The sequence below is a fragment of the Strigops habroptila genome, chromosome 4, assembly GCF_004027225.2.
Source record: "Strigops habroptila isolate Jane chromosome 4, bStrHab1.2.pri, whole genome shotgun sequence".
Taxonomy (NCBI): domain Eukaryota; kingdom Metazoa; phylum Chordata; class Aves; order Psittaciformes; family Psittacidae; genus Strigops; species Strigops habroptila.
In genome coordinates, this window is record NC_046358.1 from 85206626 (window position 1) to 85234323 (window position 27698).

Consider the following 27698-nt stretch of genomic DNA (forward strand, 5'->3'; position numbering starts at 1 on the left):
GAGCTGGTGCAGGGCCTGGAGCACAAGTGTGATGAGGAACAGCTGAGGGACCTGGGGGGTTTAGTCTGGAGAAGAGAAGGCTCAGGGGGAACCTTATCACTCTCTGCAACTGCCTGACAGGAGGATGGAGCCAGGAGGGGGCTGGTCTCTGCTCCCAAGGAACAAGGGATGGGACAAGAGGAAACGGCCTCAAGCTGCACCAGGGCAGGTTTAGATGGAGATGAGGAACAATTCCTTCCCCAAAGGGTGCTCAGGCATTGGAACAGGCTGCCCAGGGTAGGGCTGGAGTCACCGTCCCTGCAAGTGTTCACACACCATGTAGCCGAGGCCTCAGTGCCATGGGTTAGTGGTGGCCTTGGCAGTGCTGGGGAATGGTTGGACTGGATGAACTTAAAGGTCTTTTCCACCATGAACAACTCTGTGATTAAAGGGATCTGGTCCCATTTAAGCTGCAGCACATTTTGAGATGCTCTGGTTCCCCTGAAGGTGATAGAGAGCAGAGATGATCTACCAGGTGCCCAAATACAGAGCTTGAAGTCAGTCTGTGGTTTTACATACCCCCAGGGATGTGTCAATAACAGAAAGAAAACAAGTCTTTTCAAAACTTTATTATATTTCTAAGCTCTAAAACTGGCCTAATACAGCAGCAAACAATTACAAGGCTGGACTTGACTGCAGGCTGGGTCAAGAACATCACCTGAGCAACTTGTTTATACACCAAAAAGCTAGTTATAGCACCAAGGGCTCTCTCTATATACATATATATATATATATCTGTAATAGCTCTATACACAGCGTGGCTCTGGAGATCACCCTGGAAAGCCCTTCAGACCCCTGCACCCACCTCGAGCTGCCCCATGCGGGACGCTGAAACCGACTTTAGGCTTCTCGTACCTCACCCAGTTCCGCAGCGGCCTCGTTGTGCCTCGGGCCCCGCAGCACACGGAGCAGCGGCTCCCCCGGGGACCCAGCGCAGCGCGGGGGTCGCCGGAGCCCGGCAACGCCGCCATCCGGCTCCCTGAGGAGAGAAGGGAGTGCGGTGAGAGCGGGCCCCGCCGCTCGGCCGCCCGCCCGGCCCCGCCGCCGCCCCGGGCCTCAGCCGTGCATCCTCAGCAGGGGCCGCGGCCGCCCGCCGCCCTCAGACGAGGTGTCAGAAAGGGGATATAGATATCATCACCGGCCCGGCCCGACCCGCCGCGCCCCGGTACCAGCCCCAGCCCCGGTCCCGCCGACCGCACTCACCTCCAGCCGGTAAAAGACCGTCTATACGCGCCGCGGCGGACTTTATAGCGCAGCCCACATCGCTATTGGTCAGGCTGCCTGCAGACGCAGCCTGTCACAAGCAGCTGGCGTGATCGCCGTCCCACCCCTCCCAGCGCTCATTGGTGGCCGCTTTTCCTCCCTCCAATAGCGCGGCGAGGCGCAGCGTGGCCCGAGGCGGTGGTCTGCCGCCGCCTGATTGGTGGCTGGAGGAGGCCGAGCCAAGCCAGTAGCAACAGTGGTTGTAGCATAGAGTGACTGAGAACGCGCCAATCAGCGCGGGGCCGCGACGGGTGCTGGGAGTTGTAGTCCGGGCTATGCGTGCGGGCGCGGCGACGAGCGGGCGGAGGGCGGCGCGATGGACTACAACTCCCGAGGAGCACCGGGCGCGGCGCTTCCGGCCCGGGCGGCAGCGGAGCCGCCAGACGAGCGCGGAGCAGGCCTGGGGTCGCGATGTGCCGGGGCCGGGCACCGGCGCTGCGGCCGCCGCCGCTGCCAGGTACGACCGGGGCCGGGCGGGCAGCGGAGGCCGGGGCCGCTCGGGGCCGGGTTCCCAGCGCTGCGCTGGTGCCGCCGTGGTGGTTGAGGGGCCCCGCGGTGCTGGGGGCGTCCCGGCCCCGCCTCGCTTTGCCTTCCCCGTGCTGCGCGGTGCGTGTCGCGGCGGGCCCCGCTTTGCCCCTCTCTGTGCCCCGTTACCGTGCGCGTCGCTGGCGGTTCTCCCGTGGTCCCCGGTACCCCGCTTCCCTCGGGGGTTGGTGCCGCCCCTGGCGCGGTGCGGGCTGGTTGGTGGCAGGTCTCTATTGCAAACGTGCTGGTCGGGCCTGCCCCGTCCTGCTGCCTCCCCCGGGGCTGCTGCTCCGCGGGGGGCCTCGCTGAGGGACCCCTTCCTCCTGCCTGGCGGTGGCTGTACCTGGGGAGCCTGTTGTGCTGCGCGGCAGACAGAGGCGAGGGCCGCCTTCCAGCGCAGCTGAGCTCCATTGGCATCACAGACAGGCTGTGCTTGGGGGGGGTGAAGAAAGCTGGTGCATAAACATAGCTCAGCCTGGGTTGATATGTGTGGAACAAGGCAGGTCAAGGCTGTTGTACCCCCGGGGGTAACTGTGTTGTGTAAAACTCCAGCCTGGCAGCTATTTTGCCAGCTGACACTGCTGCCAAGCGCTTTGTTTCGATCCCAGCACTTTAATTTTGCCTCCTGGTGCATTTCCCCCCCAGCAGTGTGTTCTGTTCAGCCTGTGCTAAGCAGTTAGTGTTGCTGTTAAACAGCTGCTGCGTTGTGGCTTCCAGCGTTTGTCTGTCAGTGACTCTTGTTTACAGCCACAGCATCTGTTGGGATGACGGGAGAGGGTTGGGTGAGTGAAGGATGGTTCCAGAAAGCCCTTGCTGAGGGCATTTGGCACCAGAAACTCAACTGCTTCATGCAGGGACCTGTTCTCAGTGTGCTGGGTCCTGGGGTCCCCCCCCGGGCGCTGCTGTCACAAGCCAGGCTGAGAAGGGACATGGTAAATCCAGCTTTGCAGCCTGGTTTGCTGCAGCAGCAGCAGAGCGATTGCAGGTGAAGCTGCCCTGCAGAAAGGAAGGTTTCCCAGTAAGGGAGGTTCAATTTGGCCAAGTGGCTGTGGGAAACCTAAACCAAACTGGTGTGACCAAAGCATTCAGTCAGGGAATGCAGGTACTGTCACTGGAACGGGAATTTTCACCGTGCTTATTGAACCCAAGGGGAAAAAACGCCAAATCCATGGGTTTCAGGCAGTTTGGTTCCCTGTCCTAAGGGATCACCTGGTGATCCCGGCCACTCCACAGCCTGACAGTGGTGGGACTGAGCCACTGCGGCACGAAACCCTTCCTGCTTCACTAAATACGCTGATTACATGGACAAGCTCAGTCCATCAGGACTCTTCCCTTCCCATTTTGATGCCTCAGAGTCCCTCATCTTCCCTTCCCTGCCTTTGCTCCTCTGCTGTGGGTGTTCTGAGGCACGCACTCGCACATCCCCTCACCCAGGGGCTGGATCGGGGGCTGTAGCAGCCGCCTGGGGTGAGGGAGGTGGCGGGTGCTTGCTCACAGGGGTATGTGTCACCCTTCTTTCGAGCTCAGCAGCACCCCAACTTGCCCATGTACAGCAGCAGCACAGCCCGAGTTGGGAGCTTCAGCAGGGACCTTTGTGCTTTTAATGAGGTGTGGAACTGCAGGAGGTGTCTTGGGGCTGGAGCGGGGCAGTACCTGCTCTGGGAGAGCCTCAGCACCTTGTTCTCCTACATGAGGTGGCCGTCCCATGTCCCCACCATTGGTGCCTGTCTTTCAGGCAAGCCCTGCTCATCAGCTCTTCCTTTTTGTGGTGATTCTTAGCTGATGGATTTCCTTAGATTGTCTCTGCAAACAAAGACTGTTTGTGGGGCTGTTTGATAGTATTATTATAGAACACTTTGGGAACCAGCTAAAGAGGGTGAGAGCCTCAAACTCCCTATAAAGTGAGGAGGGACCGTGCTGTCCCTGGAGATCTCTCTGAGCAGAGGACTAGATCTGTGTGTGCTGAGAGAGCAGCTGTTTTCCCTGCTCTACACTAAACCCCTCCGGTTGGGAGCAGCCAGGGAAGGCAGCGCCGAGATTGGCTGAGCTCTGGGGTTTTCCAGCTGGATTTACATATCGCCCACTGCTCCGCATGCCTTTGTGTTTGCATCATGACGAGCCACACACACACACACACGCACACAGATAGCGGAAGAGACTCTCTGACCGAGGAGAAGCTGCACACAGCTTAGGAACTCAGTCATGGTGGCATCTTGCCGGGCGCCGCCGCTCTGTGCCAGCCGGGACGGCCGAGGGTGAGTTTCCTCCAAGGAATGGTGTTTGCCCCGGTGCTGTGTCAGGGCTGTGTCTCCCCGGGGGCTGCTGTGCTTTAGCAGGCAGGGAGGGAGGAACTGTTCTCATCCCTGTGGCTGGATCCTAGTGAAGAAGCAGGAGGTATCTGAAATCCAGCGCCGGTTTAGAAGCGGGTACCTGTCGCCTGTCCAATGTGTTATCCTGATTTGGGGATCCTTCACAGTGACCTCTGCAAGGATGTGTAATGCTTGAGTGTAGCAACCCAGCAAGTGGTTCCTGAGGTTGGTTTCGGTGGTTTCAGAAGTGGAAATCCTCGATACTCTCTGAGCAAAGCAGCCGGGTTTGTGAGCAGAGGAGGTGTCCCCTCCTGCCTCATCCTAACTCACCCTGGCCTCAGTACAGCTGCTAATGGTACCTTGGGGGGAGTGATTTAAGTCCAGCTTTCCCAGTGTGGTGTTTGTAGGGCACTGAATGGTGCTTCTGTCTGAAAGCTGTCAGTAGATTTGCCATGCTGGAAGCGTCCCCATCCACTGGTGTCTTTCTGAGTCAGTGCTGGTTCAGCAAAGGGCATCACTGATTTGGTGGTGTTTTGCCAAGGTGAGCCCATGTCAGCTGCAGGGCTTGGGTGCTGCTGAACCCTGCTCTGTGGCCTTATGCATAAGAAAATGCTGTAGTAGGTGAATGCTTCCAGGTTTCCTGACATGGAAGTAAATCCTCAAGTGTGGCTTTTGTGTCATGGAAACAGCACTGAATATTGGCCTCTGTCTGACTTGAGTTTAGGTTTTGGAGGGAAATGGGATGCTTTGTTCCACCAGAGCAATCACTTTCCATCCGCTTATGAGCGCATTTGATGCTTTAGGTTTCAACATGAGGTATTGCCCAAAGCTTTTCTATCCCAAGGGCTTGTTACCCCATAGGAAAAGCACCTGATACCAAGTGATGTCCCTCTGAGCTGCATTTACACAAAGGAATGGCAGTGTTCAGACGCTGCTGAACGTGCTCTCTCAGCTCTGCAGCCAGTGGAAGCTCTGGTAAAAGCAGCAGCAATTAAAAATACCCCTGCTCTTGTCCTCGCTGAAGTTTGTGTGACTTTTAAGAGCAAGGCAACAACTTATAAACAATGAGGAGACTCTTTCTGCTCCACAGAACCGAAGAGCACCAAAGTGCTTTGCTCTCTCAGTAAGGCTGAACTTCACGTTTTATGTTCCAGTGCTGACTGCACAGCTCAGCACCAGCGCCTGGCCTTGGAGGGGTCACATAAGGAGCCTAAGAACAGTGACCTCTCCTCCTGTGTAAGAGGGTGAGAAATGGGTGAGAGCATTGCTTTGCCTGGTCCCACTTCTCCAGCAGTTTGGAGAGCACGTGGACCTGACCACTTCCTGCCATCTGATTGCCTCTTATTTTCCCATCACTTTGAGTAGCTGGATTAGGGATAACACCAAGGCCAGGTTGGACACAGGGGCTTGGAGCAACCTGCTCTAGTGGAAGGTGTCCCTGCCCGTGGTGGGGGTTGGAACTGGATGAGCTTTAAGGTCCCTTCCAACCCAAACCAGTCTGGGATTCTATGATCCCATTGATCATTTCATTTGTCATTCCCTGAAGTTTCTCTGGCTGCTCTGAGCCCTTCTGAAGCAAAGGCCAGAACTGCTGCTCACTCTTTGTCCACCTTCCTCAGCAGTTCCTGGGGGAGCTCTTGCACAGTCTTCTCTAACCTGAGGAGTGAGCATTGAGCTCCACCCTCTGCTTCCTGCCCAGGGAGATGTCTATCTCCGTGATCTGCTGTACCTCACACACATTCCTGTGGCCCGTGTTTTACAAGTCAGACTAGATGCTGACAGTCCTCGTCACCGTGTTCTTTAAGCCCTGGTAATGCGGTTCACAAGCACTCAGAGTGCTATTTCCACCTGAGACAGTGACAGAAATGTGACAGGCCAATGTGACTGTCCCGTGCTTGTCCCTGTAGAAGTGTTGGCATTTGAGCTCATGAGTCTTGTCTCGTTTGTGCTTTGGTCTGAGATGTTCCCTGCAGGTCACTGTGGACAGGAGATCACCTCATAGAAAGTGTGGGCAGCCCCTTGGTACTGCAGGACAAGGTGGACAGAGCTGCTTAATCTGGACTGGATTGACCAGCCCTGCTACCTCCCCAAGAGCCTGGATGTGTGGGGGTTTGGGATGCAATGAGAAAGGGGTATCCACAGTCCCACACCTCCTGCTCTCAGGATCTGCCTGCCTGGTCCTTGTCCCATCGAGCAGCAGGTTTTAGCTTCTATAGGAGTATTTCCCCAGTGATGTGCCAATGCTCCCAAGTGTCACCCTTCTCATCTGGCTGCAGTGTTGTAAGAGGAACGGAAGCTTGTGTCATGTGCCATCAATACCCAGGCTGTGAAATAAGGAAATCCACATCACCCAGAGGCTGTTCCCAGCCGGAGCAGGATAACCCCATCCCTGCTGTGCTCAGGAGGCCAGCGCCACACATCTCCAGCAGCCACTCCTGCTGCGTGGATGATTTTGCCAGCCCAGCAGCTTCCTCAGGGGTGAAGAACCTTAGAGACAGCTTCAGTGAATTGAGAGAGGGAGGTGGGAAGAGGAACAAAGCAGAAGTGGGACATGGTGCTGAGCTTTATGGGCTGGTGATTGTGTAAGGCAGAGATGTGGGCAAGTTTCTTGAGGAAGAGATGTTGTAACCCCAGAGAGCAGCCCCAGCACAAACCTCAGCAGTGCTGTTGTAATGGTGTGGTTCCTGGATTAGGAACTGGCTTCTAATCAGCACCACGCAGGTTATGTGGTGTTTGTAGAGGACGGGATACTCCATTAATCCCTTCTTCTCATGCCACATCCCCCCTCAAAGCCCTGACCTGGTTGTAAGGATCTGTTGCTGAGTATTTGGGATAGCCAGTGGGATGTGTGTGTGCTCTGGTGCTGAGGGGAGACTCTTGAGGTGCCCACACTGGTCCCCCCACACCTCTCTTATGGGCAAACTCTTCAGCACAACCAGAGGAGCAGCCGAGCCACTGCTCTGGAGGGGGTTCCTCTCCCGGCTCTGGGGTGCAGAGATGGGGTTGGCAGGAAACTGCTCCATTGCTGGTCCTGTTGGTCTCTGCCGTGGGGAGCAAGAGCCCTGCTCTCCCCAGCTCTGCAGCTGCTGGATTTGCCTTGCCTGGATCGCTGAAGGAGGAATTTTAAGGCTTTTCTTCTCCCTGAGCCTCAAAAGCCCGACCTGATCCCTTGTGTTGTGCAAGTGCTGAAACCTCTCCCTTCCCCTTCCATCTGGTTACTATCAGGCGGGTGACTTAGCAAACAGTGGGTCCCCACAGCTGCCTTTGCCAGCGTAGATTTTTCCCCTCTTTTTACTGTCAAAACCACTAAAGTTGCATGTTAAAATAATAATGATAATAGGATGAACTCCAGGCAAAGAGGAGCCTGGACCCAGGCTGGGTTCTCAGGCTGATCTCCAGATACATGACCCACGTGTGCCCCTCCATGTGGGTTTAGAGGGCAGCCCTGTGCCATTGAAGTTCCTTCAACACTTGTGCTGTGTTCTGGGACACACGTTCCTTCAGCAGTTCTTCTCTTTTCAGATCAAACTGAGCGTGTCCTCTCACTGCAGGTGTCAGGGTGCTCTGCAGCCCATTTTGCTGTAATCATAACGGGGTTCAGATGCCAACACAAGCCTCAGAGATCTCATGGAGGTGTTTGCAGGCGCTGCAGGGAGCTGGTTTTAATGTCGCCAACACCAGCTCTTTTCTGCCTCCTTTTAACTTTGATAGCAGTTGGAAAAGGCCTGTCTCAATACCTCTTGGAAGATGTGAAGGAGCTGGTGGGCAGTGCTCTAGAGAGGTGTCTGCTCTGTTCAAACGCTTCCTGTATGTGCTGGTTGCAGAGATTTGGAATCCGATGTGCGTGTGGCGGCTGGTTGTGCTCTGCAGCCTGGCTGATATCCCACATTTTTTCCATTGCTCGCATTCCTCTGGTTTCTGTTTGGAGAAGACACGGAGCAGGCTCCTGCTGCTGCTCGCAGGTAGGCAGAGCCCATAGGAGTCCAAAGACTCTTTCATCCTCAGGCTTTGTAGTCCAGATACACTGTGCAGAAGAGGTGAACTAAGGAGACTTGTGCCGGGAGGAAGCAGAGAGCTCCAGTGGCTTGGCCACGGTTGCAGAGGGTTCAGCTCTCATGGGGCCACGGGCTGTGTGTTACCCAGAAGCTTTATCCATCCTCTTCCCCACCACCCACCCTCCCTGTGCCTTCTGCTGTCCGTGCTCTAAGGACCCACCAAAAGGAATAACAGGATCCTGGTGGCCGGTGCCAGACTTCCCGCTTGCTGGAGCCCAGCTTTCAGCTCAGCAGCACAACACTGCTTCATTCCTGCTGTTCTTGAGACAGCTCCAGCAACTCTGCTCAGCATCTCCTGAGGGATCTGGCATTTGCAAACAGCCAGGACAGTGCTTGCAAACGTGTGGGAAACATTAGCCAGATCCCTGGTTTTAAGATGGGTTTGGGGTTGGGGTTTCTGTTTGTTTGGTGGGGTTTTGTTGGGGTTTTGGGGTTTAGACTTTAGCTTTTTCCAAGGGTTTAGCCCTGAGCAGTGATTCCCTGGCCTGTGCTGCTGCTGTAGCCTGGCAGATGTCTGCTACAGAACTGCAGCGAGCACCAAGAAGTGCTGTGTCAGGCAGGGCTGAGCTCTTGGCCAAGGGCAGCTTGAGCACAGCCTGAGCATTCCCTTTGCAGTGTTTAAAATGCGAGTGCAGGATGTGACCAGCCCTGTGTGCAGGCAGCCTTGTGCTGGGCTCGGGCAGGAGGTGGGGATGCTCTTAGGCTCGGACTAAGGAGGCCCTGGGTCACAGCTCCCTTGTGTGATTGTGTCTCTCATTGAGCCTCGGTTTCCCTCTCTGTGAAGTGGAGGAATGACAGTGGTCTCCTTTATGAAGAGCCTGGAGATTTAGGACTTGTCACCCTCAGAGAGGAGAAAACCAATTGTTAGCACCACCCCAGACACTTCACCTCCCCAGGAGCTGGAAGTGTGAGCAGCAGGAGTGTGGAAGCCTGGCCTGAGAGGTGCCATCTCAGGAGGGAGCAGGAGCTCCATGTTGGCAGCATCACCTTCTGAAGGGTCCTTCACTGGTGGCTGGCTCTTGTCCTGCAAAAAGGGGTTTTGGTTGTGTCTTAGCAAACCATTTCTGGCCTGTCTGTCCTCACTGCAGGTGTCTGTCTGGTCTGTTTAGCCTTTGGACTGGTGCTGACAGTGAGTACCAAGACTTAACTGTACCTTGGACGTAAAGGGGTGTCTTAACAGGATCCTTCCTGAGCATCTTATTCCTGGAGCAGTCCCTGTCTGGGATGATGGGGCAGCCTGGGAGGAGAGCTCAGTGTCCTGCATCTCCATCCGATGGCAGAGAGGAGGTGCAGCTCCTTCCTATGGGTACCCTGGCTCTGAAGGAGTCTCTCTGAGAGCATCTCATCACATTCTCTGGGCCACCAGCCTAATTCCGTGCCCTGAAGCCAGCGTCGGGTTTCAGCAGAGGTTAAACACAAACTCCATGTGTTTCTGCAGATTATTATTGTGTAATACTTGTCTTTGCAAACTTGAACCCAGTAAAAGACTTGTAAACAATGGAGGAAGAGAAATGAGCCCATCTGCTGGCTGTGGGGGGAGAGGGTTTCTCTTTCTGGGTGATGATCCAGACTTTGCTGCTTGTTTCTGAGCAGAACCTGGAAGTGAGATCCAGCATCACAACCATCTTACTTGAAGTAAGGTTTCTTTCATGGGTTCCATGACCTTGTAGCTCTGATCATGCTGGAAAGGACTCCTTTAATGCAAATATGCCTAAATCAAACGTGGGCTTTTTGCTTTCTGCTAAGATTTAGCCTGGCTTTGTGTTCAGCAGCACAGCCCAGGGCTTTGAATTAAATAGCAAAACTCCCACTGAGTTCATCACAAGAACAGGATGAGGCCTGTGCTCATCACACTCTTGAATATGAGACAGCCTTGAGTTTTGGGGCTGCAGGGGAGTTCAGGCGTTGGCTTCCAGAAGGTGCTGCACAGCCTGCTCAGGAGAGGAGCTTCCTTGGAGGGATCCCTTTCTGCCCCTCCGATGGGGATGTGGGGCTTCCAGGACACCTCTTCCTTCATCTAGTGGGGATAGTCCTGGGGAAGGGACAGCAGTTACAACCCCTCTGCTGAAGCAAAGCCCTGGGGAACCAAATGGGATGTTTCTATCCTGTGCTCAGGAAATGGCCTGAGTCACAAAGCTGTGAATGAACAAGCTCCCTGGGCTTTGGGGTCCAGGTCAGCTCGGCTTGAACCTCACAGTTAATAGGATAAAGGTTTTACTGGTCTAGCTTTACATCCAGGGACCTTTTCTGCCCTCCATGCACTCAGCTCCCAGTGAGCTGAAAGATCCAGTGGGATGCTATTGTAGAGTCATCTCCTGAGAAGTGTCATCTGCTGTTAAAACAGTTGTATACTTAAAAGCAGGCAATGATTCTGGGTATTGCAGTCTTTGGGCTGTTAAGGGCTTATTTTAGAAGATAAATGTACTTTTAGAAAATGAATGAATCAGGAATGATTTGAAGGAACCTCTTTGCCCTTGCCACTTGCTTCTGGAGCTCCAGGTGAGCTGAGGTAAATCCTTGGACTTAATGCTACAGGAGAGTGTTCTCTGAGCACAGGACAATACATACAGTGAACCTAACTCTCTTTCTTTCTTCCTCCACAGAGCAAACTTCCCATGACTAACAAATGCTGGGCTAGATTATGAGCTCAAACAAGAACACTCGCTACAATCGTTTCTCCAGTGGCACGACGAGCATCACCCCTTCCGAAAACACTAACGGGGTAAGGCTCAGTGGTGGTGGCAGAGGACAGGGCCAGGGGCTGCTTCTTGTGTTCTCATCCTTTCTTTTGAGATGCCAGTTGAAAATAATGGTGTTTTCTTGCCTCTGAAAAATCCCAGTACCCACAGATAAAAGCTGGGATTAAGTCTATACAAAGGCAGCGAGCCTTTGGGCTGTGCCGCGCTGATCACACTGACCTTCATTTTGCAATGTTTCAGACAAGAATGGAAACAACTTTCGGGCCAGCCTACCCTGCCGTGACAACCATCACAAAGGGTGAGTGTATTCCACGCGTGCAGCTTCTCCCCAGAGCATTAGGTGTGATTTCTAACAGGGTTTTTGTTGTTTTACAAATCACAAAGCTGTTGGGAGAATCGCTCTATTCATTACACTCAGGTGCTGAGGTGCTGGTTTCAGTATTATGCAGCCCAAGGGGTGTTTAATCATGGCATCTGATCACCAGGCATGATGGAAAGGAGCGTGCACGTGTAAATTAGGCAGATTTAACAGTACCACTGGGAAGCCCTTGCTGAAATCGGGATGGCGCAACAGGGTTTGAGGCAGAGCTCGGTACCAAAGCTTATTTAGCCCTGTGACTTCTCACGCAGACATTCCCAGCGCTGAAAATTCCCATCTCTGCTCTGCCTGACTCTGAGTCACTTTGGATGCTTCGGTAAAACCCCCGCGGCCGTTTTTAGCTCAGACACGAGGGGGTGCAAGTGTTCCTGCTCGTTTGAAATGCCTGAGCTTTGTTCCTCAAAGCCCAGCAGGTGAAGTCTGAGCCCTGACACGGGGGTGAATGCAGGAAGAGGTTTGGTTTCATTTCAGATTAATCCGTATTTTGCTAAAGACAAACTGTGGCCTTTGACACTGATTTATGAACATAAATCATAAGGAAAATGTTAGGATTACATTGGTGCAGGGCTCTGGACTCTAGATGGTTTTGCACTCCTGTGTACTTCCAGTCACAATTATATATAAGTCAGTAACATGATCGTTATACAACTATCTCATATTTAATTTAACATGCTTCCCTCGTGCTACAAGAATATCCAGACCTCCCTTGATCAAAGCAGATCTTGATGACTGAGATATGTGGGAGTATAAGGTTTCCTTTTAATAGTATTTTAACCTAAGGACCTGGGAGAATATTATGTGTGCTCTTTTCTGGGCAAGCTGCCTTCAAAGGGCTGTGTGCATGTCAGCGAGCTATCAGAGATGTGAGGACTGTGCTGCCTGATATACCCAGGTCATGAACTGCAGTTGGGCAATCCCTAATCTTGTTCTTTTCTGAGGACACTGAGCTATAGCTTGGAAGTGTCACTGAGGAGCCTAAATAAATGCCTTTTTCTCTTTTCATTTGCTTTAAAGCTGACGGGACCAATACTTTCAAGCAGCACCGCCGGACGCCGTCCTCCTCCAGCACACTCACCTACTCCCCACGAGATGAGGACGATGGCATGGTAGGTGTTGCCGGGGAGCTGACTGGCTTAGCTAGTTATATGTCAAATGAGAGATGTCTCGTGCTCTTCTGGACTTCTCTGCCACCCTCATCATTCCCATGTGCTGTGTTGTATTGGAAGCAGGACCAGCCTCAGCATTTCCTGACTGTTCCTGTGGTTGGTGCAGTGGGGAAGCAGAGAGGCTAATTCTGACCTGGGCATTAGGCTGGTGCTCATTTCCAGACTGCTTGAGAATGGTGTGTGGTTACAAAGCCCACAAGCCTACCTGTGAGGATGTACCTGCCTCCTGACGTGGGGGTCTTTGAGCTCAAGATAAAGCAGAGCTGCTGTCAGCGATGTCTGGGGCTGGGACTGAGGCCAGTCAGTCTAGATTGGGGTGAGTTGGATGGACCATCCAGCAGCACAGCTGGCCCTGCAGTTGTGACCAGAAAATCCGTTCCTATTTCCACCTCCAGATGGGGCTTCTGACCACGGGAGCAGGTTTGAAGGCTGCAGAGTGGGATGTGGGACACTACAGGCAGTGCTCAGCTCCTGGGGATTACATCATTGGGAGCTTCTCACACAAACCATTCCCATGTCTCGCAGTATTTTTGCAGAAAAGCACTTCCCAGTTTCATTTCCAGCTTTCTCATCCATCACACTCACTTCTGAGCAACTTCTTTTGGGGGAATTCAGTGATCCCACAGGCCTCTGGGTTAGCTGCTTAAAGAGAAATTCAATCAGCTAAATCAGCTAAATCAAGAACCTTGGTGAATGGATGGGCAGCTCTGAGGCCTTGACCTTCTCCTATCCCTTGAGCTCCAGCCACATCTTGTAACCACAAGCTCCTGTTTAGATTGAAGCATGTTAGTAGTAGATTTCAAATGAAGTAAGTACTTGTAGAGGTTAGGTCCTCTTGGGCAGCCTGAGCCACCTTCCCTGGGGTGCCAAACACTCTTAAGCAAAACCAGCACAAGGATTATCGAGTGGTTCAGGAAGCAGCCTGAGGTGTGAGGTGCTAGCAAACAGAAGCATCACAGCCCTGCTCTGCCTGCTGCTCCAGACAAACCCTCACTAACCCTTTTAGGAAGCTTCCTTCATTTTGTCAAGGAATAACCTGGGATTTCCCTTCCTCATGGCTAAATTTTCCCTTCTCCAGAAGCTGCCAAGGACTTGTCAGCCATCAGAGACAGCTCGAGACGAGTCAGAGCCCTCCTGCAACATCCACCACCCCTTTTTCTGTCTTTTTAAAGCTTCTGTTAATGAAACCAAAAGCAGAGCAGCGTGTTCTGTGAGCGAGGCAGGGATGGTTGAGTGGCTGCTGTCATCTTTCCTCTAAACAGTGCCATGGATTCCCGGCCTCACTATGCCTACAGGGAGCAGGAACAAGGACTGCATTAGAGCCTTCATGTGGAAGCTGCTTTTGTAGCTGACAGTGGGAGCTGCACATAAAGAGTACAGCTGAATATTAGGGTAAATGTGTCCTAATGGATGGAGAGCTGACTGGCTGTCCAGACTCTTGCTTGTTTACAGAGAGCCTCACCTCTGAACCAGAGGCTGGACTGAGCTACCAGCCAGCCACAAGCTATATCCATCTTCCAGCTGAGGTTTCTCAACTCTTAGCCTTATTTGCTTGGCAAAGACAAAGGCTGCAGATACCTCAAGGGGCATTAAATGCAAGCACACACCTCTGCCATTCAGTATTGTCTCTGCAACTCAGGTGGAGTGATCTTTCTTCTTTCCTGTGTAGTTAACACCAGCCAGGACCCAGGGAACTGAGCCCACAGTGTGGTGCAAGGCTTTGCCTCCCTCCTCTGCCTTCTGGAAGAGCTCTTGGGCTGCAGTTCTCCCTTTTCCACCCATGATCCACATAGGATGTTGCTCCTGATAAAGCTGCCTCCCAGAAGAGCCTCTTTGCTGCCCTGCTCTCTGTGTCACCTCCAGCATGGGAACTCTGCACAGTCATTCTTGTTATTTCAGTGACTTCTGTTACTAGTGGAGGAAAACAATAAAATGAATGGATACACATAAAACTGATTTACCTCATCATAACCATTCCTCCTCAAGGTTTACATGTTTAACCAGTAAATATGCTGTCTTAAAGAAAAAGGAGCTTTATGCTTCGGCTTCAAAGCAGATGCAGCATTCCTGAGCTCCTAGGATCCTGGAAGCATAAAAATCAAGCAGCAGAGCAGTGTGAGGAACCAGCAGGGTCCTGCTCGGCTCCTCTTCCGCACTCACTGTAGTGTAGTTTGTCTCTGGGGGAGGCAGCAGCCTCTGAACCTCATCTCACATCTTCCATTGCTGAATTTCCTGGCCTCTGACATTGCTTTTGTCTGCCCGTGGGTCTGATGTCGCACACATTTGCCCAGGGTAAGAACACGAAATGCAGCTCTGGAGGTTCAGATTGAACATGAGAGAAGACCGTTGTGCTCACGAGATAGTGCAGGAGAGGATCTCAGAGTGGCAGAGGTTTGTCCATGCAGCTTTCCCTGTTCCAGATGGGCAGTGCCAGGGCTGGAGAGAGTCCCTCTCCCAGTGGGCAGCAGGGCCAGTGATCTCCAGAGCTCCTTCCAGCAGCTCTGCTAGGAGTTCGTGACTGATGTAGGCTCCAGTCAGGTAGCCTGGGCATTGGTCATCTCTTGCTGCTAAGGATCTGAAGCTTATGGCTTCATTCTCCCATTTCTTCATCAGCTCCTCTGATCCTTGAAGACTTATTGCTGCTCTCTGTGCTCTTCCCGGTCACCAGCAGCATCTCTTCCAGCGTAACCCAGCAGTGGCTGTGCTGTGCTGGACCCCAAGTGCAATCACCCCATGGGCTGAAGACTCCCTGGTTTCACTTTGACACTGAATCACATCTTGGCTACGTGCTGCTGGTTGATACTCCACCCTTAGTGATGTGCTGCTGGTTAATATTCCAGCAGCAGCGTTCCCTCCAAGCCAATCCCAAGGCCGCTGTAAGCAGTGGGATATTCCTTGATTGGTGCATGCAGTGTCCACTGAGCTGTCCCCTCCCGAGCAGGAAGCGACAAAGCCAGTCTGTGCTGAATTCAATAGAAGGAAGTCTCCACACTTACGCAAAGCAATTTGGCAGGAGTTAGATAGCGAGTGAAACAACAAGTGCTGCTGCAGAGATTAGAGGCATTGCAGGAGCTGGTGCTGTCTCTGGGGGAGATTTACAAAGCTTTCCATGAAGGATTAATTCTTCCAAGCCATTGCTTTGCTGGTGCACACGGTAAGTATGCAGAGGAATGCACCTTTGAGAAAGTTACGTGCTTGGAATTCAGTTGTCAGCTTGGTTTAGTAGGTTCAACCTGGCTGGTGCTTGTCCTGCCTGGGAGCATGGAGCAGCATTCCAGCTCCTGGGAAGGGCAGGCAGCAGTGAGACGTGCAGCTTCTGGGGGCCACTGAGTTTTCTAGAGGGGGAACATTGAAGTCTGTGCAGAGAGGTTTGGAGCAGGGGCATGGTTTTCTAACCAGAGCTGGTTTTCCTCTCGTTGAAGCCTCCCATCAGCACCCCGCGCCGCTCCGACTCCGCTATCTCCGTCCGTTCATTGCACTCCGAGTCCAACATGTCCTTGCGCTCCACGTTTTCGCTCCATGAGGAAGAGGAGGAGCCAGTAGGTATTTGGGATTGTCTGAAGGAGCTGTATTAGGAAGTTCAGTGTCAAAAGAGTAACTTTGTGGACTCTTGTGAGTACATGGAGCTATCGTGGGCAGATTTTTTGGCATGTCTGGCTGTCAGCACTCCTGGTGTTAATTTTGTTTCCACCACTGACTTCTGCAAGTTTCTCTGCCTCCTTGTGCACCATTTCCCTATCTGTAAAGAGAGGACAATGGTGAGACTTTTCTGCTTCTTGGAAAAACTGTAAGTCTTTGCAAAGCCATGTGGGCTTCCCTGGCTCTGCTGCACAGCAGTAGGGGTTGCACGTCTTTAGGCTGGTGGTCTAGCCCCAGGCAGCAAGACTAATACAATTCCCCCCTGATTCAGAGCCCCATCCTGCATTTAGGGCCTTGTGGTACCCCACTGGTTGATTGTAAGCCCCAGGAGGGTGCAAGGAATTGTCCACACGTGACTCTTGTTGGGGGAGGACACTGCTAAGCTGAGCTTAGTAACTAACCCCACACTGGATGCATAAAAGACCAGGCAGCATTTTGCTGCTGATCTGGGATAAAAGTGTGTGTTTCATATTTAGGAGCCCAGGGGGGTGTGTTTGCATTCCTGAGGGAACACAGGATGAAAGGACAGCCCGAGCTGCAGTGATTGATTTGAAATGCTCTGGAATGTGAAGCCCTGCTCTGGTGTGGAGGGGAGAGCTGTGCTGCTCTGGGAGGACGTGCTCGGAGCTTCGGCCGTCTTAGCTGGTGAACAGAACTGCAGAGATGGCCCCATGGCAGCAGAAATGATGCTGTTTCTGCTTCGTAAGAGAGCGAAAGAGCCTTTCCTTCAGGATGGTTTAAAACTACCAAGGGAAAAGCTGTTTTAAAATTGCTTTAAAACTTCAGGCTTAGTGCAGGGGATGGTTTTGGCAGCGCGCTGTTCAGTCCGACCAAGCAGAAAGTACCAGGCAGTGCAGCCCATGCAGTTCTGGTGAGTTTAGTCACTCTGGGAAAGAAGTTGGTCCTGATCGGGTCCTGATCCAGCCACGTGCTGGTGGCCCTCGGTTTGTGCTGAGCTGAGGGTCTCCAGCCATTCCCAAGTGCATTCCTCACCTACCTCTTACACACTGGAGATCAGCACATCCAATCTTTAGCGTTCCCTGTGCCCCAGGCTCCCCAAGGATCAGCGCTGAGGAGTTGGTTTGTTCTTTCTGCAGAGCTGGAGGCTCTAACCCTGTGCTCTCCCTGTCCCTTTCTCTCCTCCTCTGCAGGAGCCGCTGGTGTTTGCTGAACAGCCGTCCGTGAAGCTGTGCTGCCAGCTCTGCTGTAGTGTCTTTAAGGATCCGGTCATCACAACCTGCGGGGTAAGGCAGCGCTCTTTCAGATCACAAGCGTGGGCTCCATAGATGTGTGAGCTTACAGCCAAGCCCTCACTGTCCCCAGTGATTGTCCCTGATCACTGTCAGCCTGAGTGAGCAAAGACAAGGCAGCCCCTGGCCAGGGAGCCAGGCCAGCGTAGGAGCAGAGATGCTGATGGACACGTGTTAGATTTCCCCATGAAGCAGCTCTGAACCAGCCTGCAGTGGGGCGTGTGGGGCACTGGGCACTTACTCACAGAAGCCTGGGGCTTGCCTAAAACTGGGCAGCTTTTCCCAGGAGAACTGGCACCATTCAAGCCCCTTTGTGTGGTTTCAGCGAGGTCTGAACCTCCTTGTTCCCTTCCTGAAGGGCTCTGCAGGGTGCTGCTGCCTCCTGGGCACCCCAGGAATGGCTATGCTTCAGTTGTGAAGAGCGTCTTTCTTATAAAACAAGAATGGTTTGAAGCTTCATTTAGTTCATGCGTGCAGAGGGATTTGAGATCCTCTAATGAAAGGCACAGAGTGTTATGAATATTCTTCTATGTTCCATTTTACTGGGATTTAATAGAAACTGTATATTATTATGTTTCCGTGCTACATGTGGAGAAAGATGGCTCTGTGACAGGCTCTCTAATGCTTCTGACATGCTTCTGATTGCTGGGATAGAGCTGTAGCAACAAAAGCAGAGAGCAGGATTGTTCTATTGCAGTGGGGGTGCTGTCCCCAAAGGTGCTGGAAGTGGGTGCAGATTCACTGCACCATTTCAGCAAGCAGCAATTCATGGAGACGCTGAGATTTATTGGTTAATGTGGAAACAAAAACCTGGTGCAGGAAGCAGCCTGGCTTCACTTGCAGCCCTGGTTTGGCAGCTCCGGAGGGAGCACCATGCAGCTGTGCAGGGCAGGAAGAGGCTGCGTGAGCAGGGCAGCAGATAACAGCTCTGAGGAGTGACTTGCAGCCTCTCCAGTGCTGCTGCCAAGCAGGGGAATGGGGTGAGGAGGCTCCAGGGAACCCCGGGGCAAGTTCAGGACCAGTGAAATGCTGCTGCAGCCTTTGTTCCTGTCTTTATATTCATTAGCGTGTTAGGTTGTATTTGCTACTTTATCAAGTTCAATTGTTCCTATACATTTCTGCTGGAAGAATAGAGAGAGAGGTATGTTTAAAGTGGCCAATTTTACTGTGTGTTCAATGGGCTTACAAACCAGCTGTCCCCTCCACCTGACAGCTTCAGCTACCTTAAAAGAGCTACAGGGGGATGTATGTGATGGGCTGACTGGCCAAGGACAGTGGGAGGCCAGACTTGCTCTTGCTCTTCCCCTTGAGGACTTCTCAGGGACATGAGAACAATGACATAGACTAAAGTGGAGGGTGAAGAAGAGAAACCTCAGGCAGACTTGCAGGGTAGGAGTATCAGTGTGGCAGAACATGCCCATGGCTTGTGCTTGCCCCATGATCACAGCCTGATCCTGAACAGGGCAGAACCCTCAAAGCTTCAAACTTAATACCTGCTGACAGGTAGTAAGCTCAGGAACAGGACCCGTGTTGCACCCTGAGCTGCAGGAGCAAGCAGGTTTTGCCCTGTGGTGCAGAGTTAAAAGCACACTGAGCTATAAAGCAGGTAGAACAGCTGCTGAGCCCCTGAGCCACAGGCTTTGATATTTGCCACCTTTCCCATCATTAGCCACAGGGAATCATTTGTCCAATGTTGTTTATGCTGACGCTGCTGTTCCGCTTTGTCTCCGCAGCACACGTTTTGTAGGAGATGTGCCTTAACATCTGGTGAGTACAGAACTGTTCATTGTGTGATGCAGCCAAAACGCTGTTGTTTTCTGGTTTGTTTGCTTTCACTTAGAAAGAAACCTGCAGAAAGATGTCTGAAGGGCTTGAAACAAGCTGCCAGTCAGAGGCTGCCGCTGCAGTAGCGAGGGGCTGCGCAGCTCCGAGCTCTGATGGTACATGCTATTAACATGGCACTAGAGGGCTGGGCCCAGCTCTTGGGCACAGGATGTTCTCAAATCCTGGAATATGCAATGGATAATCCCAGGATAATGCATATCTCGCCCAGGGTTGACCCACTGACTGCAGACAGAAAGCTGCCTGAGGAACAGGGGGGCTGTGTTTGACAGGGACCCATCAAAGCCCTCCTCCCCTATCCCATCAGTGCCAGCTCTCTGGCTGTTGTCTGAGCCCCTGCACAGCCACACTTAGAGCTGCTTTAGCTCACCCAGCTCTTCCAGAAACCTCATGGAGCCCAATGTCTGGCTGCTGGCCTGGCCTAACCACCTCCTGCTTGCTTTGGACTCTGCAGCTCTTCCTGCCTTAAAGTGTTCATCTTCCACATGGGAGGGGTCCCTCTGCTTTCCATGCTAATCCCTTGTCACCATGTCCTGCTATCCCAAACAACACATTTATAGCAGAAAGCTTTGCAGTTGCAATCCTGCGTTGCTCAGTTTTACTCCTGCCCTCAAAGCTCATGGCTTTGCTTTGCTGCAGCATCCCCGGCCTGCAGTGCTGTGCTGAGCTGGGTTACGTGTGGGGCATCTCTTGGTCTGTGGTCACTGTGAACACTCACGCTTTAGCAAGCACAAGGTGGTGTGAATTAGCATCACCTTTCATTGGCAGTTAGCTCGAATTATCCTGGATTAACATAAATAACTTCACCAAGCCCCAAGCCAAACCCGAGGTAGTAGCTTGCAAACCTTGTGTGAATATTCATGGCTCGTTCCGCTGCACCCACCTGGGAGTTGGCCGTGAGGAGGCAGAGAGCTGTGGGAAATGCTCCTGCAGTGGCTCACTCCTTGCTGAGTGTCTCTTTTGCTCCCCTGCCTGGCAGAGAAGTGCCCTGTGGACAATGCCAAGCTGACCGTGGTGGTGAACAACATCGCGGTGGCCGAGCAGATCGGGGAGCTCTTCATTCACTGCAAGTACGGGTGCCGGCCCGCGGCCAGCAGCAAGCCCGCCGCCTTCGAGGTGGACCCCCGCGGCTGCCCCTTCACAATCAAACTCAGTGCCAGGAAGTAAGTGCTTCTTATCAGGCTGCTCCAGCAGCAGCAACCTGCTGTCCTAGCTAAGCTGCCCTGCGGCTCCTGGGGGTGGTGCGGCTCCTGCCAGCTTGCAGGGCTGTGGGAATGGACAGGGTGACTTGAGGAGACAGTTCTTTCTGCTGTGTCTCACTCTTAGGATGATGGCACATGGCCTCAGGAAAGGTCTCTGCTCCCACTTTAGTGTCTCAGCATCATACAATCAACCAGGTTGGAAAAGACCTTTAAGATCATCAGGTCCAACGTTTACCCCAGGACTGCCAAGTCCACCACTAACCCGTGTCATCAGGACAAGGGATACACTGTGAAAGCAGCCACCTCACATCTAGGTTGAAACACTGTGCTTATGGTCAAGCAGAGACCTTGGGATTCTTTCTGTGTGATGAGTTATTGTAGTTATATCCTAGGAATCTGAAATCTATCTCCCTCCCCATCCCAAATGCATTCACTGTCTTCCCTATCCCCTGCCCATTGCCTGTTGATAGCTGCCTGAGGGCTCAGCCCATTAGCTGCAGAAGTACATGTTTCCTGTGTAAATGTGGCCTGTTATTACTTTCAGCTTACTGTCCAAATAAGAATTTAAAGCTATAATTGCAGTCTTGGAGCAGAGGCTTTCAGTCACCTGACAGTCTCACAGGGCTGTTTGCTCCTTTCCTGACAATCTGTGTTGTTTCCATTAAGTTTTGCTTATTGCTGGTTTTCCCTCCTTTGGCTTCTCTCCATGGGCAGAGATCATGAAAGCAGTTGTGACTACAGGCCCGTTCGCTGCCCCAATAACCCCAGCTGCCCCCCGCTCCTCAAAATGAACCTGGAGGCACATCTGAAAGAGTGTGAGCACATCAAGTGTCCCCACTCCAAGTACGGGTAAGGAGCTGTTGCCTTTTAGTGGCAAAAATTCTTCGAGCTCATTTCTGAGCTGTTTTTTGGCTACCACAGCCTTGGGGGGTAGCCCCATGGGCTCTGAGCAGCTCTACCCAGTGCTGTGCACTAGCCTGAGACTGAGATCAGGCTTGCAGGGCTTGCAGAAGGCAGCCCCAAGGCTCTTGTTGAGAACAGGCAGGTCACTGCCCAGCTGTAAGCCCTGCTGGAGGAGGAGATTGAGGTGAGGAGGAGGAGGGTGGTGAGGTGCATAGGGAGAAGAACCAGCTGGAGGAGAGTCAGAGCAGTGGATGTGGCCAGGGCCATGCAGGGAAGAGGATGAGTATATGAGTAATTCAAGCACCGTGGCAGTGTCTTTATGTCAGTCCTTCTCCCAGGGCAAGGGAAGTGCTGATCAGGGTTGATTCTCACCCAAGCAGGAGTGCAGCCCAGGCTGGGGGCTCCTTGCAGTTAAAGTTACTCTTGCAGGAAGAGATGTCTTGGCAGAAGCAAGACATCTTGGCACTGACAAGTCCTGACAGTGCAGCCCTGACTTCTTGTCACGCTGCAGGTCCAAGGCAGCATCTGCTGAAGTCGGCTGCTGTTTTATCCATTGGTTTTGATGGCTCTTAGATTGGGCTCCTGGTGAGCACACAAACCAACAGCACATTCTGTCTCTTGCCAAGATCTGCTTTTCCTTGCAGACAGTTCAGTTTGAGGCCAATGTCCTGGTGGCTATTATGGAAGCTGCCTGGCCTCTGTGCTGCCCTGCAGTTGCCTGCACCCAGCAGGATGGTGAACTGCAGTTCCTCTGCTCCTGCTAGGAGGAGCGGAGAAGCTGGAGGCCCACCACAGGCTTCAGACCTTCCTCTGAGGAACCAGCTGAGCAAGATGTGCAGTGTGAGCCCTGCTCCAGCCAGTGTCTGCCTTCCCCTTTAGGTGTACGTTCATAGGAAATCAAGACACTTATGAGACCCACTTGGAGACGTGCAAGTTTGAGGGTCTGAAGGAGTTCCTGCAGCAGACAGACGACCGCTTCCATGAGATGCAGGTGGCAATGGCCCAGAAGGACCAGGAAATCGCCTTCCTGCGCTCCATGCTGGGGAAGCTCTCGGAGAAGATCGACCAGCTGGAGAAGAACCTGGAGCTCAAGTTTGGTGAGTCCGCACCAGATGAGCTCTGTGGTCAGAGCTGTAGGGACAGGGCAGCTCTTTGTTGGGATGGTGCATTACAGGATTCATTCCCTGTTTAAAACCGGTGCTGAGCAGCTTTCAGGAGGCTCAGCTATTCCTTGCAGAGGAGCAAATAGGGGTTCCATTGACTTCTCTGCTGCCAGAACATCATAGGACCTCTTCATCTCTTGTAGATGTGCTGGACGAGAACCAGAGCAAGCTGAGCGAGGACCTGATGGAATTCCGCAGGGATGCCTCCATGCTGAACGTGAGGAGGGGCCGGGCCCTGGGGTGCAGTAGGGATCACATGCAGTTACCTGGCTCTGCTGCTGGTTAGGCCTTTCCTGCAGTGGGGAGCCCTTGTGGTTCCCTCCTGGCTCTGCTTTGCTTTTGCAGCTGGGCTCTGGGCAAAGGGTTCCTCCAGGCTGAGTTAAAGGCAGCTCATTCTGGTCACTGCATCTGGGCTGCCATTTAAACTGGTTCTGCTGCCATTTAGACTGGTTCTGCTGCCTTTTCTCAGCCTATTGCTGCTCTGGAAGTGTGTTAACAGAGGAAAGACCCCTGCAGCCAGGAGACACCCCTCTGCTCCAAAGCCTGGTACCTTTTATACTAGCCAGGGACAGTATCCCCTTCTCCCTGCCTGCAGAGATAGCAGGAAGATAAGCAGGTCCCTGCTAACAAGCTGGGAGTGAGAGCTGTCTCATCATTTCAGACATCATTCAAGCACTGCTGTTGGATGGACATTCCTCCCTAGTTCAGGCAGGCTGCATCCCACTGGATGTACTCATTAGGAGCAGCTCGCCTTGCTTTAACTAAGCAAACTAATGAAGAGGAGCCCCATGGAAGCAGTAGGGCTCCTCTTTGTAGTCTCCTCCGTGGACTGTGGAGGAGACTACACGTAGAGGAGACTACAAAGAGACCTTCCAACTCTTCTCCAGCAAGATGGGCTTCCAGAGCCCAGCTGAGCAAGCAGTCCTCATAACCAGATTGGTTATTTTTAGCAGGTTGGTGAATGGCAGAGCAAGGACAGTGTATTCTGAAAGGTATTTCTGTGCCTGCCTGAATACTGAAGAGTTCAATGCAGGTCTGAGATGCTGTCAGAGCCCTGTGGCCTCTGGAGGGAGGTGACAGAGAGATGTACACATGGAGTCCTAGAGCAGAGACCTCCGATCAGAGACCTGTCCAAAGGCAGGAGTGGTTTTAGAGTGGAGGGGACAGTCCTAAGGCCATGCCCAGAAGGCCAGGCTGGTTGTGATGTGAAGCTCATGCAGCTTGTTCTGTTTTTCAGGATGAGCTGTCCCACATTAATGCTCGGCTCAACATGGGCATCCTTGGCTGTGAGTATCAGGTTTTCCTCCTCTCAGGCTGGGTTTGGGGTGGTTGCCTGATGGCTTCCTTTTAGGCCGGGTCACAGATATGCAGAGTTGTCTCTGGGTGCAGCAGTAATTTGTTCCCAGGGTCACTGCAGGAGGAAAACCTGGTGAGGGAGTTTGCCAGAAGCAGTGGCCAAGGGAGCTCCCAGTGCTGCAGCGTTCTCAGCTGCTGGGGGAGATGTCAAGTGCACTCTGCATCTCTGGGCTCCCTAAGTCCAGCCCAGGAGCTGGGGACATGAGTGCTGGGGCTCAAAGCAATGATACATTGATGAGCTGTAAGGGTGGGACATGAGTCAGGTTGGGAGGGTCTCATGGTTCCTTCTGGCCTGCAACAAGGTGAAGTGCAAGGAGGACCTGCTGGGCCAGCACAGGGAGCTCTGTCCCCTCCAAACACACCGTGACCTGGCACTGTTCTCCCACCTCTGAGCTGCCTTCTTGTTTCTGCAGCCTATGATCCTCAGCAGATCTTCAAGTGCAAGGGGACCTTTGTGGGCCACCAGGGCCCTGTCTGGTGTTTGTGCGTTTACTCCATAGGAGACTTGCTCTTCAGTGGCTCTTCAGACAAAACCATTAAGGTAAGAGCTCACCTCGTCTGTGTATCTGCTGCATTGGAAACATGCTTCAGGTGGGACAGAAGCTGCAGTTTGGGGGTGAAGGTGTCACTTCCCAGAGTTTCTCGCAGAGAATCTCAAACGGTTCTTTGCAGTTTAGTTGGACAGGATTCTCTGCAGGGCAACATTATGTGATTAGTCTCCAACTGTGGAGAGACAAATGGTGGGTTCTGCAAAGCCCTGATTAGAATCTCATCCCCGCTGCTGCTGGTTTGCTTTATATGGTGTTTAAAGCATTCAAGCTTATTTCAGCTTCTGATTTTATTTTCCCTTGTTCTAAAAAGCCATCAGAGGAAACAACAAATTCTCTGCTCAGATATGTCCCTTTTCCATTTTATGGCATGTTTGTTTTCCTTTGTCCTGTTTTCAGTAACTCAAACTGACAGCACTGCTCTGATGCGAGCTAAACAACAGCTCCCACTGTCACTGTGGTGGCTGCTGGCTGGGCTGGGGAGCCACACGGGCTGCCCTGCCAGGAGCAGAGCTTGCGTTTGGTTTCTTTGAGCTACAGCAAGAGCCACGTGGAAGAAAAGAGACATTGCTGGACTTAATCAATAGAAATCAGCTCTCTCCCCTGTCCTGGCTGCTCTGGGCACCACATCCCCATGTTTCCTCTCTTTTAGAGTGGTGTGAGCTCAGTGGGGAAACCTTTGCAGAGGCAGTGCTGTGCCATTGGAGCCCTAAGACAGGGTGTGAGTTGCTAAAGCAGGAGCCCAAGAGCTGCTTCTCTGGTTCAATGTGTTGTGTTGGGCTGGGAAAGGCAGAGCTGGAGGGGGCTGCTGTTTGCTGCTGTCCAGTGTGTCACTGCCTTCAACCTGACCCTTTGCAGGACGTTTCCTTCCCTAGCCAGGCTTATCTGTGCCTGGGAGCCTGGCAGGCAGGTGCCCAGTGACAGCCTGTTTCCTCCTTTCGGTGCCTTTGTGGCTTTGCTGACATCCTGCCCTGGCCCCAGCCTCTCTGTCTGCTGACGTGTGACCCTCTGCTCGCTTGTGTTTCCTGTTAGGTGTGGGATACCTGTACCACATACAAGTGCCAAAAGACCCTGGAGGGTCATGATGGAATTGTACTGGCTCTCTGCATCCAGGGGTGAGTGGAGAGGGACGCCTGCCCCTGCAGGAGAGAGGGGGGAGAGCACTGGGGCTCCTAAGCATGGCCTGACAGTTCCGATCCTCTGTCCTGCACATCCTTGCTCTTTAAAAATTGGCAAAGTGGGAATGTCTTTGGCCTCCCTTTCTGTCCTGGCTCCTTCCCTAGTCACCAGTGGGGTGTCTGGCTTCCTCCTTGAAGGGCTAATCCAGCCTGGCCTTCCCATGAGACCTGGGCCCAGCTCCTGGGGTTGGTGTGTTGGATCCTGGCCCAGTGAGGCTGTGGGGCTGCAGCTCCTGGCGCAGCACAGTGCCTGGGAACACACTGCTGTCCCTCACTGACCTCCCTGTGTTCTCTGGTGCCGTTACAGGAACAAGCTGTACAGTGGCTCTGCTGACTGCACCATCATTGTGAGTACCCAGGACCCCTGCTCCGCTTTGGGATGTGAGATCCACAGCCCAGCCCCAGGCTGCTGCAGGGCAGGGACCTGCAGCCTTTTTTCTCTAAGGCTCTTCAGCTGCCCGTGGTGTAACACTGAATACCCTGTGTGTGCTTTACACACTGCCTTCAGCCAGCTTACTCCTGGGATGGATTTGGGTGCTTCCTGCAGTATTTCCCACTCCCTGCTGCTGTATGAGGAGCAGGAGGCTGGTGCTGAGCTGGGGCTGGGTGGTCAGACCTCAGCAGGCTCACACAAGAGCCCTGTCCTGCCTGTGTTTTTCCCTGTGTGTGATTCCCTGCCTCCAGAGGCAAAGAGGAAGGACTCCAGCACAAGGGGCCTGCCCCTCATGGTCATTCTTCTTCTCCTTTGCAGGTCTGGGATATTCAGAACCTGCAGAAGGTGAACACGATTCGAGCACACGACAATCCTGTTTGCACTTTGGTCTCCTCACACAACATGCTGTTCAGTGGCTCTCTCAAAGCCATCAAGGTAAAGCTCCAGGGTGGCCTGGTTGGGGACCAGTGGGACATTGGCAGGCACCAGTGTCCAAATAGGAAGAAAGTGGCACTTTGGTCTGTAGGTGACCTTGTTATTAGGCTGAGCCACACGGAGCAGCACAGCTCCAAGCCAGCACTGCGGAGGTTTAGCTCTTGCTCTGCTGAGGTCAAAGATGTTCTGGGACTTTGCTGAAAACCACTTTTTTCCTTCAAACTCTATGAACCTGAGGCTGCAGGGGAATATCTTGGCAGTTCCTGAGTGTGTTTGTCCTTGGGCCCCCAACAGACCTTTCTCAGACCATTGGGAATTGTGCCTGCAGTCCAGAATTGGCTGGGGATTCAGGCTCTGTGTTTTGAAACCCCCTCCAGAGGATCATGAATCTGCATTCTTTACCTAAAGCGTGCAGAAATCAGGGAACAGCTTTGCAAGTTGCCCTTTAAAGCCTTGGCTGGATTCCCTTGGTTCTGCTTCCAGCTCCTGGTGTGAGGCTTATGGGACCGTCCGTCTGTAGGAAGGCACATGCTCTTTTCTTCATCTGCGGCCTGGGGTGGCTCAGCTCCTCAGGCTGGAGGAGCAACGAGGCAGCCCTGAGCAGAAGGAGAACTTGGGGCCTTTTCTTTTGTCATCCTCAGCCACTTTCTGCCAGAGGAGCTGAGCAGCTCTGCTTGGAATGGGAGGTGGCATCCCTTGGTCCCTGTGTGCTGGGGGTTTCAACCACAGTTTCCCAGGAGCTCTGGGGATGGAGCTTTGGACAGGCTGGGAGCGGGATTCCAGAGCAGTTCTTTACTGTAGGTTTGGTTTAGGGTTCTCTGCTAGGGAAGGGGCTCTGCCAGTGATGATGCAGGCCCCAAGCTGGCTCTCCCAGGCCATTAGGAACATGCTTGTTCAGCATAGTTATTGTGTGGGTTATCTTCAAGGCAGTGAGTTCAGGTGATTCCCAGCGGGCAGGAGAACCAGCACAAGGTTCCCCACAGCGAGCTTAGGGCCTTGTGCTGGCTGGGCAGGGGTGGGCAGTGCTGGAGGCTGCCCCAGTCCTACTGAGAGTCTCCTCCATGTCCGTGTGTCTGTCTGTGCTTCCTGCAGGTCTGGGATATTGTAGGTACTGAGCTCAAGCTGAAGAAGGAGCTGACAGGCCTCAACCACTGGGTGCGAGCGCTGGTGGCTTCTCAGAACTATCTCTACAGTGGATCCTACCAAACGATCAAGGTGGGACCCTGAGGCTGGTGACAACTGTGGATCAGGTTTTAGTGCCATCCAGGGCTGGGCTGTGTGTGCCCATGAATGTGCACAGGCTCACACAAAGGG

At 53.0% G+C, this 27698-nt stretch overlaps 1 protein-coding gene and 1 non-coding gene across 6 annotated transcripts in view; one reads left to right on the forward strand and one right to left on the reverse strand.

Moving 5' to 3' along the window:
* Window positions 1-1090: 1090 nt before the first annotated feature.
* LOC115607787 lies at window positions 1091-1182 on the reverse strand. The gene has a single exon (XR_003991352.1). It is a non-coding gene; the product is annotated as a small nucleolar RNA SNORD60 (small nucleolar RNA).
* A 462-nt stretch (window positions 1183-1644) lies between these two features.
* The window catches only part of TRAF7 (TNF receptor associated factor 7), a 28053-nt gene continuing 1999 nt past the window's right edge, over window positions 1645-27698 (forward strand). The window contains exons 1-17 of one of the 5 annotated variants that reach the window (XM_030483378.1): window positions 1645-1759; window positions 10795-10913; window positions 11131-11188; window positions 12284-12375; window positions 15858-15974; window positions 17226-17318; window positions 19058-19091; window positions 20146-20329; window positions 21083-21217; window positions 22151-22368; window positions 22578-22651; window positions 23672-23720; window positions 24204-24331; window positions 25371-25453; window positions 25824-25863; window positions 26268-26384; window positions 27477-27599. In XM_030483378.1, coding sequence (XP_030339238.1) covers window positions 10833-10913; window positions 11131-11188; window positions 12284-12375; window positions 15858-15974; window positions 17226-17318; window positions 19058-19091; window positions 20146-20329; window positions 21083-21217; window positions 22151-22368; window positions 22578-22651; window positions 23672-23720; window positions 24204-24331; window positions 25371-25453; window positions 25824-25863; window positions 26268-26384; window positions 27477-27599 — 1626 coding nt within the window. In that variant the 5' untranslated portion in view covers window positions 1645-1759; window positions 10795-10832. Of the gene's footprint in view, window positions 1760-3622; window positions 4083-10661; window positions 10691-10794; window positions 10914-11130; window positions 11189-12283; window positions 12376-15857; window positions 15975-17225; window positions 17319-19057; window positions 19092-19118; window positions 19265-20145; window positions 20330-21082; window positions 21218-22150; window positions 22369-22577; window positions 22652-23671; window positions 23721-24203; window positions 24332-25370; window positions 25454-25823; window positions 25864-26267; window positions 26385-27476; window positions 27600-27698 lie in introns of those variants that run through there. The other 4 variants (XM_030483379.1, XM_030483380.1, XM_030483381.1 and 1 more) reach the window with 4 other exon arrangements.